General features: G+C 45.8%; 2 protein-coding genes and 4 non-coding genes across 8 annotated transcripts in view; all 6 read left to right on the top strand.

Annotated features, from left to right (window-relative positions):
• The window catches only part of KIF2C (kinesin family member 2C), a 30212-nt gene extending 28495 nt beyond the window's left edge, over positions 1-1717 (top strand). For all 3 annotated transcript variants that reach the window (XM_075616177.1, XM_075616178.1, XM_075616180.1), the window contains one exon: positions 500-1717. In XM_075616177.1, coding sequence (XP_075472292.1) covers positions 500-582 — 83 coding nt within the window. In that variant the 3' untranslated portion in view covers positions 583-1717. The remainder of the gene's footprint in view (positions 1-499) is intronic.
• RPS8 (ribosomal protein S8) overlaps positions 1-18187 on the top strand; it is a 63218-nt gene that overhangs the window by 12024 nt on the left and 33007 nt on the right. The window lies entirely within an intron of this gene.
• LOC142504087 (U5 spliceosomal RNA) lies at positions 7315-7429 on the top strand. The gene has a single exon (XR_012804209.1). It is a non-coding gene; the product is annotated as a U5 spliceosomal RNA (small nuclear RNA).
• LOC142504086 (U5 spliceosomal RNA) lies at positions 8255-8369 on the top strand. Its single transcript, XR_012804208.1, has one exon. It is a non-coding gene; the product is annotated as a U5 spliceosomal RNA (small nuclear RNA).
• Positions 13267-13381, top strand: LOC142504085 (U5 spliceosomal RNA). The gene has a single exon (XR_012804207.1). It is a non-coding gene; the product is annotated as a U5 spliceosomal RNA (small nuclear RNA).
• LOC142504056 (U5 spliceosomal RNA) lies at positions 14209-14323 on the top strand. The gene has a single exon (XR_012804180.1). It is a non-coding gene; the product is annotated as a U5 spliceosomal RNA (small nuclear RNA).

The following is an 18187-nucleotide window of genomic DNA, read 5'->3' as shown; positions in this document are numbered from 1 at the left end:
TTAGATCCTGCAGATGGGGGTTTTAAGCTGTGCACGCGATGGCAGCAACCAACGCCGGGGCGTTTAGGCTGTAGCCTAAAGCAAAACTGCTTATACTGGTGCCTTTAGCAGAGTAAGCATGACTATATAATTAGTCGGCTCTAATGTACGTTATTCCCAGTGGACACTACACATGTAATATCCATTGCATTGTTTTAGGTTGTTAAACTCTTTTCTCTGTATTCTTATTGCTCATAAGCAAATTGCAAGTAACCAGTGCAGCACTTTTTGCTACCAGTGGACTTTTGTTCAATAAACTTTTTTGTTTTTTGGTCAAATGTCATTGTTTGGGGTAAAGGAAAAATGCCTGTTTTTCCATATACATGTGTATATAAGAATTGTTACAAAAGGTATCCATGTGATTTAGGATCTCAAGGGATCCAATTGCATAATTCTCATCTTTGTAAATGTTTGTAATCTGAAGACCTCTGTAACTAATCTGCATTTTCTTTCTGTGCAGAAAGCGTGAATTCCTTGCGCCTGGCCCTGCAGATGGAAGAACAGGCCAGTAAGCACATCAGTAAAAAGAGAAGACCACAATAAATAAAATGTCAATGGCTTGTTTGAGTCCAGCCTATAATTTGTCACCTCTTTATAAAAACGTATTTGTTTTTTCTTTGTATTTTTCATGTACTGTCAATTTTCCTACCACTTTATTTTTTTTTTTTTAAACTAGAGTACTATGAATAAAGTATGTGCATAGCACACCGAAAAGCTTTCAGAAGTGTTTATGGCTTAGGCAAGTGACTCTTCTTACTTAACCTGTTCAATATTTGTAATGCTTTTTATTGCTGGTGTGGCAGAAATCTTTACCTGTAGTGAGGGAATTAAGCCCTTGCTCAGACCTGGCCGTAATGCAATGGATCTGTTTCAAGCTGTGCTGTTTTTCAAATACTTTGTGATTTTGTGTTTTTTTTTTTTTTTTTTTTACTTTATGTGCTATTCTTATTTTCCCTTTTTTTTAAACCTGATTTTTGCTGTTCCATATTTTAAAATCCCGTTTTAAGATGACCCCTCTTGAGCAGAATGGAGAACTGAAGAAACATGTTTGTAATGGTGGTTTTGTTGAAAAGTTGATTTTCTGACATGTCCGATACTCTGTAAATAGTTTGGTAGCATTTTAACTAGCGGTTAAACTAACCAATACAATTACTTATTTTAGAGACAAATGAGGGTTAACAAGGTTTCAGGTTTACACTTTGTGCCTGTGGTTATTGGAGGATTCTGTTGAGGTCACACCAACTATACCCAGCAGATGGAAGTGCTACGGTCTGTGTACAAATTTAATTTACTGTACCTCATAACCTATATACCCCCGTCTCTTGCAATATCTGCAAAGATTGACTGTAGTTTTACTGTCGGTCCAGTAGAGGAATGTTTGCAAGAAGCAGTACGTTGAAGCCGTTTCTTCAATCAAGAATAGCACAGAAAAGAAAAGACACAGATCAAATGAGTCATTCTAGAGCACTTATAATCTAATTGTAAGGTTTTCAGATCTGGTTTGGGAATCTGCCCACATCTGTTATTCATAACATCTGTACCGTAGTTTAAAGCAGTGTTCTGGAAAATAAATCAAAAAGACTAGTGTTGCTGTTAACACATCAAAGCATTATAATGGGGTTATCCCAATTTTTATTGTATTCCTATTTTGATCGATCAATAAACATTGTTAATGTTATCTGTCATCCTGTCATTTTCAGGTCAAAATGCATGGCAGAAACTGCTCCTAAATGAGTTAGCATGAAGACTGCTTCTTTAAGCAATATTGCCAACATTGACCCATACGATATTAGATGTTAGTTGTCAGTATTTAAAATGTGTCTGATCTTACTAAATTAAAGACATGGCTGATAGCATACAACAATCAATTAATTGGGTGATCTTCGTTCCATCCTTTTTCTCTGCAAATGCCTTTTTGTGAGTTTCAAATTATGATTATGAAATCGGAAACATAGGTGCGTGGCTGTTTGTTGCTCAGTGTGTAGAGCAGTGGTTCGCATACTTTTTCGGTTCAAGGCTCCCTAAGGCGATCAGGATTTTTCCACGGTGCACAAAGTAAAAACAAAGTTGTATATACATACCTAATAGTCAGTCTCACGCAGTCTCTCCCCCTCTCTCACGCAGTCTCTCCCCCTCTCTCACGCAGTCTCTCCCTCTCTCGCACTCTCCCCCTCTCTCACGCAGTCTCTCCCCCTCTCTCACGCAGTCTCTCCCCCTCTCTCACGCAGTCTCTCCCCCTCTCTCACGCAGTCTCTCCCTCCCCCTCTCTCGCGCAGTCTCTCCCTCCCCCTCTCTCGCGCAGTCTCTCCCTCCCCCTCTCTCGCGCAGTCTCTCCCTCCCCCTCTCTCGCGCAGTCTCTCCCTCCCCCTCTCTCGCGCAGTCTCTCCCTCCCCCTCTCTCGCGCAGTCTCTCCCTCCCCCTCTCGCGCAGTCTCTCCCTCCCCCTCTCTCGCGCAGTCTCTCCCTCCCCCTCTCTCGCGCAGTCTCTCCCTCCCCCTCTCTCGCGCAGTCTCTCCCTCCCTCTCTCGCGCAGTCTCTCCCTCCCCCTCTCTCGCGCAGTCTCTCCCTCCCCCTCTCTCGCGCAGTCTCTCCCTCCCCCTCTCTCGCGCAGTCTCTCCCTCCCCCTCTCTCGCGCAGTCTCTCCCTCCCCCTCTCTCGCGCAGTCTCTCCCTCCCCCTCTCTCTCGCGCAGTCTCTCCCTCCCCCTCTCTCTCGCGCAGTCTCTCTCGCGCAGTCTCTCTCGCGCAGTCTCTCTCGCGCAGTCTCTCCCTCCCCCTCTCTCTCGCGCGCTCTCTCCCTCCCCCTCTCTCTCGCGCGCTCTCTCCCTCCCCCTCTCTCTCGCGCGCTCTCTCCCTCCCCCTCTCTCTCGCGCGCTCTCTCCCTCCCCCTCTCTCGCGCGCGCTCTCTCCCTCCCCCTCTCTCGCGCGCGCTCTCTCCCTCCCCCTCTCTCGCGCGCGCTCTCTCTCACACGTAGAGATATGAAACACAAGCTGCAGGGAAGCCCCGGCAATAGCTCCCTGGCACCGGCAGCATTGCGCTCACCTCATTTGGTCACTGCAGTGGTGCGGAGCGCCTCAAACAAATTAACCGCCCCCCCCGGGAGACAGCGACGGGAACTCCTCTTGCTGTCGCTGCCCGCAGCGACAGGTGGCTCCAAAACCTTACATGGAACGCGCAAACGATCCTGTTGCTGCCCTTCGCTATTTTGGTTTCCTGCAGAGCAAGCGCTGCATTTAGGGCCCATTCTATACTGCATGCGGCCGTGCGTGCCTATGCGAACACACGTGTGTATAATATTTTTTATTTTATTTGTGCAATCATTGACACACACACATTTGAGCGCGAAATCATATTTTCCCCGTCTTTGCTGCTGTCTGCAACTTCCTGCTGTGCGAGCTGCGCCATTATAGAAAGGCTGACTAACGTCAGCCAACTAAAATTCTGCGTGCGCGCACGGTGTAGCGCGCGCCCGGCACTATAGAACGTGCCTAGGGTTGCTAGGTTGCTTGTCCAAAAATACTGGACACAATACTAGACCCCCACACCCCCTGATTACATATAAAAAATACCCCCGTGCCCCCCAAATACATTATAAATTTCCCCCCCACCTTCCCAATATAAAATATACCCCCACCTCCCCCAAATCATCACCACAGCTCATCCTGGCCCCCCATCATGTCCTCCGCTCATCCTTGCCCCCCATCACTGCCCCATCTTATCTCCTACCCCCCCATCATTTTCATCTCACCAGGCTTGCAGGCTAGCCCCCATGCCCCATCTTATTTCTCCCCCCCCCCACCATTTTTATTTCCCCAGGCTGGCCCCCATGCCTCAACACCCCCCCACCCCCAAAGAAAAAAAATTGTCCTTAGCTTACCTCTGACTCTGCCCCCGCTGTTCACTCCTGTCTGCGTCCTCGTTAGTACCTGCTGGCTCAGACAAGCACGCATCCGGCGCGCTCGCCCCCGCCCACACGGGCTCGCCTGCACACCACACTATAGAACGGGCCACATCCGTCGCTTGGCTTGCCGACGGCCACCTGCACATTTTCAACCGGACAGCCAGCAGAATTATCAGCCTGTCCGGTTGAAATCGCGGCGCCCCTCTAGACGAGCCACGGCGCTCCAGGGTGCCGCGGCGCACAGTTTGGGAAACCACTGGTTTAATCTATACAGATATGCCCCAAAACATTCAATATGAAGTGATTTTCCTTTTTTGCTGCTCGCCTAGATGGGCCGGTTTATTGCAAACTGTGTTAGGTACATAAACAACAAAACAGGTAGCGCTAACCGCAAAGATGTACCGTAGTACCTTATATGGAATAATTAACCATACATAAGGGGCTGCCTGGGATACAAAAAACTGACCCCCTGGTCAGGATAACAGTATGGACAAAAGATAGTTTCCGTGGGCGCCTATATTAACAACTACTACAAAAGGATATACGAAAACCAAGCCTGTTGGCTGTGAAGAAACGTGGCTCCTCACGGTGTGCTTGAAAGAAAAGAAAAAGCACAACACATAGCGTAATACTTTAGAATGTAAGACAAACAACACTTAAGACAACATATAACAGCTGAGAACTGGATAGGTGAATTTAACACGATAAACATTTAATAACAGTTAATAATTAATATAATGCACAATACACATGGACATATATTATGTGAACAAATAAAATGAATTAATTAATGGTTCTAATACTCCTTAGCACCAATGATGATGATTGCAATGCCTACTCACCAGATGGAATAGGTTTGCAGGCAGTGGATAATTTAGAGAGTATCCCCTCTCGTTTCTGTAAGCTGGTTCCTGCTGGCTGGCGTCTACATCCACACGTGTGTGTTGGGCTGCACGGAGGGTCTTCCGCAGCACACTGGGAAGGACGCCGAGTATGGTTTAGAACGGCAACAGCTGATTCGGCTCGCCGTCAGCTACAGCAGGCTAGATGATTGACATCCAATACCGATTCGACAATGCGTGGGGGAAATCACCAAGGGTCAAGCTGCAGAGTACAGGAATCGCCACCCTACGCGTTTCGAAAGCTCTCTGCTTTCTTCCTCAGGGGTATGTGGAAGAAAGCAGAGAGCTTTCGAAACGCGTAAGGTGGCGATTCCTGCAAACTTAAAGAAACGAGAGGGGATACTCTCTAAATTATCCACTGCCTGCAAACCTATTCCATCTGGTGAGTAGGCATTGCAATCATCATCATTGGTGCTACGGAGTATTAGAACCATTAATTCATTAATTTTATTTGTTCACATAATATATGTCCATGTGTATTGTGCATTATATTAATTATTAACTGTTATTAAATGTTTTTATCGTGTTAAATTCACCTATCCAGTTCTCAGCTGTTATATGTTGTCTTAAGTGTTGTTTGTCTTACATTCTAAAGTATTACGCTATGTGTTGTGCTTTTTCTTTTCTTTCAAGCACACCGTGAGGAGCCACGTTTCTTCACAGCCAACAGGCTTGGTTTTCGTATATCCTTTTGTAGTAGTTGTTAATATAGGCGCCCACGGAAACTATCTTTTGTCCAAACTTTGTTAGGTAGTATAAGATGATGACCTTTCTAATTAAATATGGAAGGAACATTGAGGCACACGAGCTCCTCAATTAACTAGTGCTGCAGGGAATGTAATTCCACTTCAATAGTCAGTTGCTGCATCCGGATAACAGAATAAGTAGTGGAGCTTTTGTAGATTAACCCCTAGTAGGGAAGTGGTCTGGCGACGACTGTGAAGGGTTGTCTGGGGGAAGTCCTAGAACCCACCCAGACCCCATACATGAGTCCCGCTACTAAATGAACCAGTTCACCTGGTGAAGCTCCAGTAGTTGCAAATAGTAATACATTACTCACAGATGTCTTGGAATCGTCCGGTCTTGCGTGCTCCAGGCTGAAACGCGTTAGAGCTGCGGGGGGTGTTATCCCTTCTCTCTCTTTTAAGAATCCATGTTGAAATAAAGCTGTTTTTGTAGCACAGTCCAGCCTTTGGCATTTTTGTTGCGCGGCCGTGCCCGCTGTTTCGCTCTCCTCTCCGGCGGGGGTGATTTCTCCTTTCTAATTAAATAGTTGCTGTTCAAATGCGGTATTGTGAGATCATATTTGCAAATTGGGGAGACTGAAAACAACTATTTTCATCGTTGAAGAAAGGGATTGCCAGTAACAGCTTCTGACAATCCTGGTTTTATTAGCAACCTATTACATTCTCTGAAGCAGGCTCTAAAACTAAAAGTGGCTGAAGTTAATTAGGAGAAGGTGGAATGTGGCCTTGAATAGGAAAAAGTCTATCAAACAATTCTGGATCACAGTTTAAAAAACAAAACAAAAAAACAGGATTAATGAGTAGGTGCCATAATCAAAGATGGCCGCAGAGTGCATATATTATGCATTATGTTGATAACAGATGCCCAAACACCAGTGGAATGCAAGCTTGCCAGGGACCTTTGCCATCTATTTCAGGAACAATGTAAAGGTTTTATAATTATTATCCTTTTATTTGTAAAGTGCCATTATATTTTCCGGGGGTTACATTGTGACAAAAATGATAAACTATATGACATACAAGTAAGAACAGACAAATGCAAAGAGATACACAAGGTAATGAGGGCCCTGCTCCTGTCTTATTATAGGTCTAATTTGCAAAGACTTGTGAATACACTTTAGTCCCTGAAAATGACTAAGACTGTATTAGTTTGGGGTCACAGAGGGGGGGGGGGGGGGGGGGGGGTTAAAATCAATGAGTGAAATTGTTTGTTTGTTTTTTTCCAAGTGTTTTGACTGGTGTATCCAGAGAAGCAGAGAAACTGAGCACAGCTAATACAAGCTAATAATTGTGACTCTTGTAGACTTGCATACAGACATAACCAGCAGCTAAGAGGTTAAGCTAGTTGGACCAATTTCGTGTAGTGACTTGCTGAAAAATGTTACTGTAGTTGTATCCTTCGAGTAATGAAAGCATGTTCATGCTCTGTCCTGAAGTGATGTCGTTTCTGCAAAAAATAGCTTGATGACTGCAATACATGGTTTGTACCGCTTGCCTGTAGGAATGACATTTGCATACCCATGATGCACTGCAGCCATTTGTGCGCATTTTCTCTCTTTGTGTTTATTTCTGTGTGGGATATACATTTTTAACAATTTCTTAATATGAAGTTAGGGCTTCGTGTATCTATATGTAATGTTTTGAATGTAATATTTGCTATGATATTCTCTCCTTTGGTGTAATAAGTTTTGTTTTTTCTTGGGCTATTAACTTCTGTGTTTTTTAAGTATACTCTGGTTTCTCTTCAAATCGAATAAATCTTTCGCCTTTTACTAAAGATTTCCGTGGAGAGGAACAATTATGAGTTTCATTTAATTTTTTGATGCCCGGCTCACGCTGGGCTTCCCTATGCAGTAAAAAAAGATCAATTGCTCATCTATTATCATACATAATAATTCATGTATTTGTGCAGATCTTAGGGGCCGTTGTGTTCACTTTTTAGAGCGGTTTTCCACATGGTCATAAATGCTTTTAAAAGCTATGGATGTTAGGGATCTTTGGCGTCTATTTAAGATACAGGGTTAAGAATTTAAATTACATTAATTTATTTTGGCATTTACCCACCACCTATTGGAAGGATACATTGCCTGCACATGGTTAGAACTGTTGTGAATACGTTTTAGTCCCTGAAGCTAAGTAGGACTGTATTATTTTGATGTTATTAAGGGAAAGTAGGGGTTTGAGATCAATCTGAAAAATATATATCTTTCCCCCCCTCTAGTGGTTCCACTTAATTCTAGACTTCTCTGCAAGAGGGGTTTGTATAGCAGCCATTCCCAGCAGCTCAAAGGTTAAGCTAACTTGGACACATTTGAGGAGACTTGTTTATAAGACATGCTGAATATGTTCATTTTACCACAATAGTAAGAAAGCTTTGACACTCTGTCCCTGAGGTGGTGTAGTGGTTAGCAAAAACAAACAAACTTGGCTTTCTTTCGGGATCTCATTTACATACCCATGATGCACTGCAGCCACTTGTGTGCATTTTCTCTCTTTCTGATTAATTATGTGTGTGATATACATTTTTAACAATTTCTTAATATGAAGTTAGGGATTCGTGTATCTATATGTAATATGTTGAATGTAATATTATTTGCTATGATATTCTCTCCTTTGGTGTAATAAGTAGTTGTTTTTCTTGGGCTATTGACTGCTGTGCTGTTCAAGTATACTCTGGTTTCTCTTCAAATCGAATAAATCTTTCGCCTTTTACTAAAGATTTCCGTGGAGAGGAACAATTATGAGTTTCATTTAATTTTTTGATGCCCGGCTCACGCTGGGCTTCCCTAAGCAGTGAAAGAAAGATCAAGTGTTCATTTGATTATATAGATAATTATTAATAATTTTATTTATGCAGATCTTATGTTTTTTTATTCATTTTTTAGGTTGTTTTTCTAAATGGCAATAAATACCTGTAAAAGCTTGATTTAGGGATTTTTGGTGTTGTGTTTAGTGTGCTGTGATTGGCTCACGGTGACACGTGGAGAGGAACAGTTATGAGCCTCATTCAATTTTTGGATTCCTAGTTCTTGCTGGGCTTATATATTTGTAAATAGTAGATGTGATGATATAAATGTTTGTGCATAAATTATTGTTACTTTTACTTGTTATAAGTGTTTTTTGGGGTTCAGATTAAACAAGTCCATATCTCTTCTAGGTTGTGCATATGTAATGTTCTATCAGGAATTGTCTGTGGTTGTTTAAGAAGATTTAGTTAAACAATTCAGCTCTGTGAGAGGCGCTTATACAAGAAATTATATAAGGGCATACACAATATTTTCAGATTGCCTGCTCCAAACCTTACATTTCTGTTTTTTCACGGTCCACAAATGTTTAAAAGGCGATGAGAAGTGCATTTAACATGAGTTTGAACCTGTAGGAGGATAAGACGTGACACCTTTCTGAGATTTGCTTCTCTGTGTGTTGTTCGGCCAGTAATAAACCTGCTGCGGTCAGTGTGTGAGTCTTTCTCTCCCCTGCGGGGTGGCCAATTTAAAGGGGCAATCCAAGCGGGTGCTTCTATTTTTAACATAGCATTAAAGAAGGGGGTCTCCGGAGCTGAACACCGTTAATTTCAGCTCCGGGGACCCCTTCCTTCTGGAGATACATCAGCAGGGGGTGCCGGTTGCCACTTGGCTAGCAGGGTTCATTTAATACTGGGGGTTTCAAAGCTCCCGGGCCAGAGACCCCCTGCTTCAAACCCATGTTAAAAAATACTGTAGAAAAAACAAAAAAGGGCCTGATTTGCTCCTTTAAAGTGAGGGACATGTAAGTGCTACTAGCCCCATTATCATGGCGATATATAATGAATATATCCAGGGGCGTAGCCAGGACTGTGGGGCATTTCGATTTGGTGGTGGAGTACTAATTATGCTCCACACACACTAACTTATGTAGTGTACATGAAGAATGTAAAAGGCTATCACATGATGGTGCGGCACCATTATGACGGGACCCTGCAGCAGGAAATGCCGCCAGAGAAGGTAAGAGGTTACAGAAGCCCCACACCTTCCCCCTGCAACTAGTTTAGTAGTTGCGGGGCCTTTGTAACCACGAGGCTCGGTGCACAGACACCGACGGCAGCGCCATCAAGCCGGCCATTCATACAGGGGCCCTCGTACTGGGAGGACCCTGAACGCAATTATTACACTCGTTGTGTGAGTGAAGAAAGCCCTAAATAAGATTTTTTTTAAAGAAAAAAAAAAGTTTAATAAATATTTTTTTTATTTTATTTGTGCAATCATTGACACACACACACACACACACACACACACACCTCCATACATTTGAGCGCCGGTAGCCGCTCCCTGCTGTGCGCGCGCGCTGCGCCATTATAGAAAGGCTGACTAACGTCAGCCAACTAAAATTCTGCGTGCGCGCACGGTGTAGCGCGCGCCCGGCACTATAGAACGTGCCTAGGGTTGCCAGGTTGCTTGTCCAAAAATACTGGACACAATACTAGACCCCCACTCCGCCCGAATACATATAAAAAATACCCCCGCGCCCCCCAAATACATTATAAATCCCCCCCATCTTCCCAATACAAAATATACCCCCATCATCACCACAGCTCATCCTGGCCCCCCCATCATCATCTCCTCAGCTCATCCTGGCCCCCATCATCTCAGCTCATCCTTGCCCCCCATCACTGCCCCATCTTATCTCCCCCCGCCCCCATGCCCCTTCTTATCCCCCCCCCCCCCATCATTTTTATCTCCCCAGGCTTGCCCCCATGCCCCATCTTATTCCCCCCCCCATCATTTTTATCTCCCCAAGCTGGCCCCCATGCCCCATCTTAATCCCCTCTCCCCCATCATTTTTATCTCCCCAGGCTCACCCCCATGCCCTTCTCGTATTCTCCCCCCCCCTCCCCCCACCATCATTTTTATTTCCCCAGGCTGGCCCCCATGCCCCCCATCATTTTTATCTCCCCAGGCTGACCCCCATGCCCCATCTTATTCCCCCCCCCCCACCATCATTTTTATCTCCCCAGGCTGGCCCCCATGACCCATCTTATTCCCCCCCCCACCATCATTTTTATCTCCCCAGGCTGGCCCCCATGCCTCATCTTATCTCCCCCCCCCCCCCCAAAGAAAAAAAATTGTCCTTAGCTTACCTCTGACTCTGCCTCTGACCCCGCTGTTCACCCCTGTCTGCGTCCTCGTAAGTACCTGCTGACTCAGGCCCGTTCAGGGTGCAGGCTTCGGAGGGAGGGCGTGCTGATGTGCGAGCTGTCGTGGGACACAATGTATTCAAATTGAATACTGGTTGTCAGGGTAGCAGCTGCCCTGTCTCCGAAGTACGGAGTTGACGCTGGCTACAGTTTCAATAAACAAACCAAGTCTTTTTTGAAGCTGCAGCAGCGTCACTGGGACCTCGGCAGCCAATGAAATCATTCTTGAGAATGATTTCAAGACTGCAACTTGGATTCCTAACCTCAGGTCTGTAGTCCCGCCCCCTCAACTCCTGAAAAAGTCTGCTGGGGATGAACACACATCGCCCAGCAGACTGCCGCCCTCGCGAACGCCCGCCCTCCAACTCCTGCCTCTGGCACCCTGAACGAGGCCTCAGACCAGCATGCATCCACCGCGCTCGCCCCCTCCACACGGGCTCGCCCCCCGCCCACACGGGCTCGCCCCCCGCCCACACGGGCTCGTCCCCCGCCCACACGGGCTCGCCTGCACACCACACTATAGAACGGGCCACATCCGCCGCTTGGCTTGCCGACGGCCGCCTGCACATTTTCAACCGGACAGGCATCAGAATTATCAGCCTGTCCGGTTGAAATCGCGGCGCCCCTCTAGACCAGCCACAGCGCACCAGGGTGCAGCGGCGCACAGTTTGGGAACCACTGGTTTAATCTATTCAGATATGCCCCAAAACATTCAATATGAATTGATTTTCCTTTTTTGCTGCTCGCCTAGATGGGCCGGTTTATTGCAAACTGTGTTAACCTTACAGAGGTAGTATAAGATGATGACCTTTCTAATTAAATATGGAAGGAACATTGAGGCACACGATCTCCTCAATTAACTAGTGCTGCAGGGAATGTAATTCCACTTGAATAGTCAGTTGCTGCATCCGGATAACAGAATAAGTAGTGGAGCTTTTGTAGATTAACCCCTAGTTGGGAAGTGGTCTGGCGACGACTGTGAAGGGTTGTCTGGGGGAAGTCCTAGAACCCACCCAGACCCCATACATGAGTCCCGCTACTAAATGAACCAGTTCACCTGGAGAAGCTCCAGTAGTTGCAAATAGTAATACATTACTCACAGATGTCTTGGAATCGTCCGGTCTTGCGTGCTCCAGGCTGAAACGCGTTAGAGCTGCGGGGGGTGTTATCCCTTCTCTCTTTTTTAAGAATCCATGTTGAAATAAAGCTGTTTTTGTAGCACAGTCCAGCCTTTGCCATTTTTGTTGCGCGGCCGTGCTCGCTGTTTCACTCTCCTCTCCGGCGGGGGTGATTTCTCCTTTCTAATTAAATAGTTGCTGTTCAAATGCGGTATTGTGAGATCATATTTGCAAATTGTGGAGACTGAAAACAACTATTTTCATTGTTGAAGAAAGGGATTGCCAGTAACAGCTTCTGACAATCCTGGTTTTATTAGCAACCTATTACATTCTCTGAAGCAGGCTCTAAAACTAAAAGTGGCTGAAGTTAATTAGGAGAAGGTGGAATGTGGCCTTGAATAGGAAAAAGTCTATCAAACAATTCTGGATCACAGTTTAAAAAAAAAAAAAAAAAACAGGATTAATGAGTAGGTGCCATAATCAACGATGGCCGCAGAGTGCATATATTATGCATTATGTTGATAACAGATGCCCAAACACCATTGGAATGCAAGCTTGCCAGGGACCGTTGCCATCTATTTCAGGAACAATGTAAAGGTTTTATAAGATTATCCTTTTATTTGTAAAGTGCCATTATATTTTCCGGGGGTTACATTGTGACAAAAATGACAAACTATATGACATACAAGTAAGAACAGACAAATGCAAAGAGATTCACAAGGTAATGAGGGCCCTGCTCCTGTCTTATTATAGGTCTAATTTGCAAAGACTTGTGAATACACTTTAGTCCCTGAAAATGACTAAAACGGTATTAGTTTGGGGTCACAGAGGGGGGGGGGGGTTTAAAATCAATGAGTGAAATTGTTTGTTTGTTTTTTTTTCAAGTGTTTTGACTGGTGTATCCAGAGAAGCAGAGAAACTGAGCACAGCCAATACAAGCTAATAATTGTGACTGTTGTAGACTGTCATACAGGCATATCCAGCAGCTAAGAGGTTAAGCTAGTTGGACCAATTTCGTGTAGTGACTTGCTGAAAACTGTTACTGTAGTTGTATCCTTCGAGTAAAGAAAGCATGTTCATGCTCTGACCTGAAGTGATGTCGTTTCTGCAAAATATAGCTTGATGACTGCAATACATGGTTTGTACCTCTTGCCTGTAGGAATGATATTTGCATACCCATGATGCACTGCAGCCATTTGTGCGCATTTTCTCTCTTTCTGTTTATTTCTGTGTGTGATATACATTTTTAACAATTTCTTAATATGAAGTTAGGGATTCGTGTATCTATATGTAATATTTTGAATGTAATATTATTTGCTATGATATTTTCTCCTTTGGTGTAATAAGTTGTGTTTTTTCTTGGGCTATTGACTGCTGAGCTGTTCAGGTATACTCTGGTTTCTCTTCAAATCGAATAAATCTTTCGCCTTTTACTAAAGATTTCCGTGGAGAGGAACAATTATGAGTTTCATTTAATTTTTTGATGCCCGGCTCACGCTGGGCTTCCCTATGCAGTACAAAAAAAGATCAATTGCTCATCTATTATCATACATAATAATTCATGTATTTGTGCAGATCTTAGGGGCCGTTGTGTTCACTTTTTAGAGCGGTTTTCCACATGGTCATAAATGCTTTTAAATGCTATGGATGTTAGGGATCTTTGGCGTCTATTTAAGATACAGGGTTAAGAATTTAAATTACATTAATTTATTTTGGCATTTACCCACCACCTATTGGAAGAATACATTGCCTGCACATGGCTAGAACTGTTGTGAATACGTTTTAGTCCCCGAAGCTAAGTAGGACTGTATTATTTTGATGTTATTAAGGGAAAGTAGGGGTTTGTGATCAATCTGAAAAAAATATATCTTTCCCCCCCTCTAGTGGTTCCGCTTAATTCTAGATTTCTCTGCAAGAGGGGTTTGTATAGCAGTCATTCCCAACAGCTCAAAGGTTAAGCTAACTTGGACACATTTGAGGAGACTTGTTTATAAGACATACTGAAAATGTTCATTTTACCACAATAGTAAGAAAGCTTTGACACTCTGTCCCTGAGGTGGTGTAGTGGTTAGCAAAAACAAACAAACTTGGCTTTCTTTCGGGATCTCATTTACATACCCATGATGCACTGCAGCCACTTGTGTGCATTTTCTCTCTTTCTGATCAATTATGTGTCTGATATACATTTTGAACAATTTCTTAATATGAAGTTAGGGATTCGTGTATCTATATGTAATATGTTGAATGTAATATTATTTGCTATGATTTTCTCCCCTTTGGTGTAATAAGTAGTTTTTTTTCTTGGGCTATTGACTGCTGTGCTGTTCAAGTATACTCTGGTTTCTCTTCAAATCGAATAAATCTTTCGCCTTTTACTAAAGATTTCCGTGGAGAGGAACAATTATGAGTTTCATTTAATTTTTTGATGCCCGGTTAACGCTGGGCTTCCCTAAGCAGTCAAAGAAAGATCAATTATTCTTTTGGTCATATAGATAATTATTAATGTTAATATTAATTATTAATAATTTTATGCAAATCTTATGTTTTTTTATTCATTTTTGAAGTGAAACTTCCTTAGTGGCACCTCATTCGTGATGGGGCAAAAATGGATTGTGGAGACAGAAATGAAACGGATGTGACTTCAGTGCTGGCAGTTGAGGCCGGGCTGTGTTCTGGCTCAGCCCGACCCCAACACTGACATCACACCCGCTCCACAAATCAGATGCGGCGGCGGCGGCGCTCCTAATGGCCACCGCACCCCCCACACAGCCGCTGACATGCGGCGGCGGCGATAGCCACTGCCGCCGCATCCCCCACACAGCCGCTGACATGCGGCAGCGCCGCTCTCCCTCACCCGCTCCTCCACACCGGCAGCCGTCCTCCTCAACGCATGCGCAGAGGCTCTGTCCATATCCATGTTGTGGATGGCAGGTTTCGTGTGTGTGTGGTGTGGTTGGCAGAGGGCGCTGCTGCGAGGCAACCGGTGATTCGCTGTCACGTCAGTTAAGGGGTCCCTTAATTCCCCTCATCCGGCACGGGCTCTGCGGTGCTGCCCGCCGTGGAGTACGCTGCTCCGTGGTGGGATAGCTGAGGCCGAGGCTCCACCCCCTGCCCTGTCACTCCTGCTTTGGTAACGGGAGGAGGGGGGTAACGGGACCACGTGTCGCCGGGGGGGGCTGGGAGTCCGCAGCTCCGTGTCCGCAGCTCCGCCTGGGGTAGTGGGAGTCGGGAGGAGGGGGGTAACGGGACCACGTGTCACCGGGGGGCGGGGGGGCTGGGAGTCCGCAGCTCCGTGTCCGCAGCTCCGCCTGGGGTAGTGGGAGTCGGGAGGAGGGGGGTAACGGGACCACGTGTCGCCGGGGGGGGGGGGGGGCTGGGAGTCCGCAGCTCCGTGTCCGCAGCTCCGCCTGGGGTAGTGGGAGGAGGGGGGTAGTGGGAGTCGGGAGGAGGGGGATAACGGGACCACGTGTCGCCGGGGGGGGCTGGGAGTCCGCAGCTCCGCCTGGGGTAGTGGGAGGAGGAGGGGTGGGGGGCACAACACAGAGAGACATTCACACAACACAGAGAGAGACACACACACACACACTGACTGACACACACACACACACTGACTGACACACACTCACATTGACTGACACACTCACACACTGACTGACACACACACTGACTGACACACTCACACACTGACTCACACTCACACACTGACTCACACTCACGCACTGACTCACACTCACACACTGACTCACACACTGACTCACACACGCGCGCACACACACACTGACTGACTGACACACGCGCACACACACACACACTGACTGACACACGCGCACACACACACACTGACTGACTGACACACGCGCACACACACACTGACTGACACACGCGCACACACACACTGACTGACACACGCGCACACACACTGACTGACACACGTGCACACACACGCTGACTGACACACGCGCACACACGCTGACTGACACACGCGCACACACACTGACTGACACACACGCGCACACACACTGACTGACACACATGCACACACACTGACTGACACATGCACACACTGACTGACACACATGCACACACTGACTGACGCACATGCACACACTGACTGACACACACGCACATACATACTCACTGACTGACACACATACACACACTGACTGACGACACACACGCACATACATACTCACTGACTGACACATACACTGACTGACACATGTGTGCCGAGCACGCGCGTTATAAGTCAATTTCTGCGACAAAAGTCAAAGAAGTTTCACTTACTATGCGCGTGCACAGCACACACAGCTTTTTTTTTAGGTTGTTTTTCTAAATGGCAATAAATACATGTAAAAGCTTGATTTAGGGATTTTTGGTGTTGTGTTTAGTGTGCTGTGATGGGCTCACGGTGACACGTGGAGAGGAACAGTTATGAGCCTCATTCAATTTTTGGATTCCTAGTTCTTGCTGGGCTTATATATTTGTAAATAGTAGATGTGATGATATAAATGTTTGTGCATAAATTATTGTTACTTTTACTTGTTATAAGTGTTTTTTGGGGTTCAGATTAAACAAGTCAATATCTCTTCTAGGTTGTGCATATGTAATGTTCTATCAGGAATTGTCTGTGGTTCTTTAAGAAGATTTAGTTAAGCAATTCAGCTCTGTGAGAGGCGCTTATACAAGAAATTATATAAGGACGTACACAATATTTTCAGATTGCCTCCTCCAAACCTTACATTTCTGTTTTTTCATGGTCCACAAATGTTTAAAAGGCGATGAGAAGTGCATTTAACATGAGTTTGAACCTGTAGGAGGACAAGATGAGACACCTTTCTGAGATTTGCTTCTCTGTGTGTTGTTCGGCCAGTAATAAACCTGCTGCGGTCAGTGTGTGAGTCTTTCTCTCCCCTGCGGGGGTGGCCAATTTAAAGGGGCAATCCAAGCGGGTGCTTCTATTTTTAACATAGCATTAAAGAAGGGGGTCTCAGGAGCTGAACACCATTAATTTCAGCTCCGGGGACCCCTTCCTTCTGGAGATACATCAGCAGGGGGTGCCGGTTGCCACTTGGCTAGCAGGGTTCATTTAATACTGGGGGTTTCAAAGCTCCCGGGCCAGAGACCCCCTGCTTCAAACCCATGTTAAAAAATACTGTAGAAAAAACAAAAAAGGGCCTGATTTGCTACTTTAAAGTGAGGGACATGTAAGTGCTACTAGCCCCATTATCATGGCGATATATAATGAATATATCCAGGGGCGTAGCCAGGACTGTGGGGCATTTCGATTTGGTGGTGGAGTACTAATTATGCTCCGCACACACTAACTTATGTAGTGTACATGAAGAATGTAAAAGGCTATCACATGATGGTGCGGCACCATTATGACGGGACCCTGCAGCAGGAAATGCCGCCAGAGAAGGTAAGAGGTTACAGAAGCCCCACACTTTCCCCCGCAAGTAGTTTAGTAGTTGCGGGGCCTCTGTAACCACGGGGCTCGGTGCACAGACACCGACAGCAGCGCCATCAAGCCGGCCATTCATACAGGGGCCCTCGTACTGGGAGGACCCTGAACGCAATTATTACACTCGTTGTGTGAGTGAAGAAAGCCCTAAATAAGATTTTTTTTAAAGAAAAAAAAAAGTTTAATAAATATTTTTTTTATTTTATTTGTGCAATCATTGACACACACACACACACACACACACACACACACACACACACACACACACCTCCATACATTTGAGCGCCGGTAGCGGCGCGAAATCATCTTTTCCCCGTCTTTGCCGCTGTCTGTCGGCTCCCTGCTGTGCGCGCGCGCTGCGCCATTATAGAAAGGCTGACTAACGTTAGCCAACTAAAATTCTGCGTGCGCGCACGGTGTAGCGCGCGCCCGGCACTATAGAACGTGCCTAGGGTTGCCAGGTTGCTTGTCCAAAAATACTGGACACAATACTAGACCCCCACTCCGCCCGAATACATATAAAAAATACCCCCGCGCCCCCCAAATACATTATAAATCCCCCCCATCTTCCCAATACAAAATATACCCCCACCTCCCCCCCATCATCACCACAGCTCATCCTGGCCCCCCCATCATCATCTCCTCAGCTCATCCTGGCCCCCACCATCTCAGCTCATCCTTGCCCCCCATCACTGCCCCATCTTATCTCCCCTCGCCCACACGCCCCTTCTTACCCCCCCCATCATTTTTATCTCCCCAAGCTGGCCCCCATGCCCCATCTTAATCCCCTCCCCCCCATCATTTTTATCTCCCCAGGCTGACCCCCATGCCCCTCTCGTATTCTCCCCC

This window comes from Ascaphus truei, chromosome 10 (assembly GCF_040206685.1).
Source record: "Ascaphus truei isolate aAscTru1 chromosome 10, aAscTru1.hap1, whole genome shotgun sequence".
Lineage (NCBI taxonomy): Eukaryota > Metazoa > Chordata > Amphibia > Anura > Ascaphidae > Ascaphus > Ascaphus truei.
The sequence above is the reverse complement of the archived record's forward strand: the minus strand, read 5'-3'. Positions and strand labels throughout refer to the sequence as shown.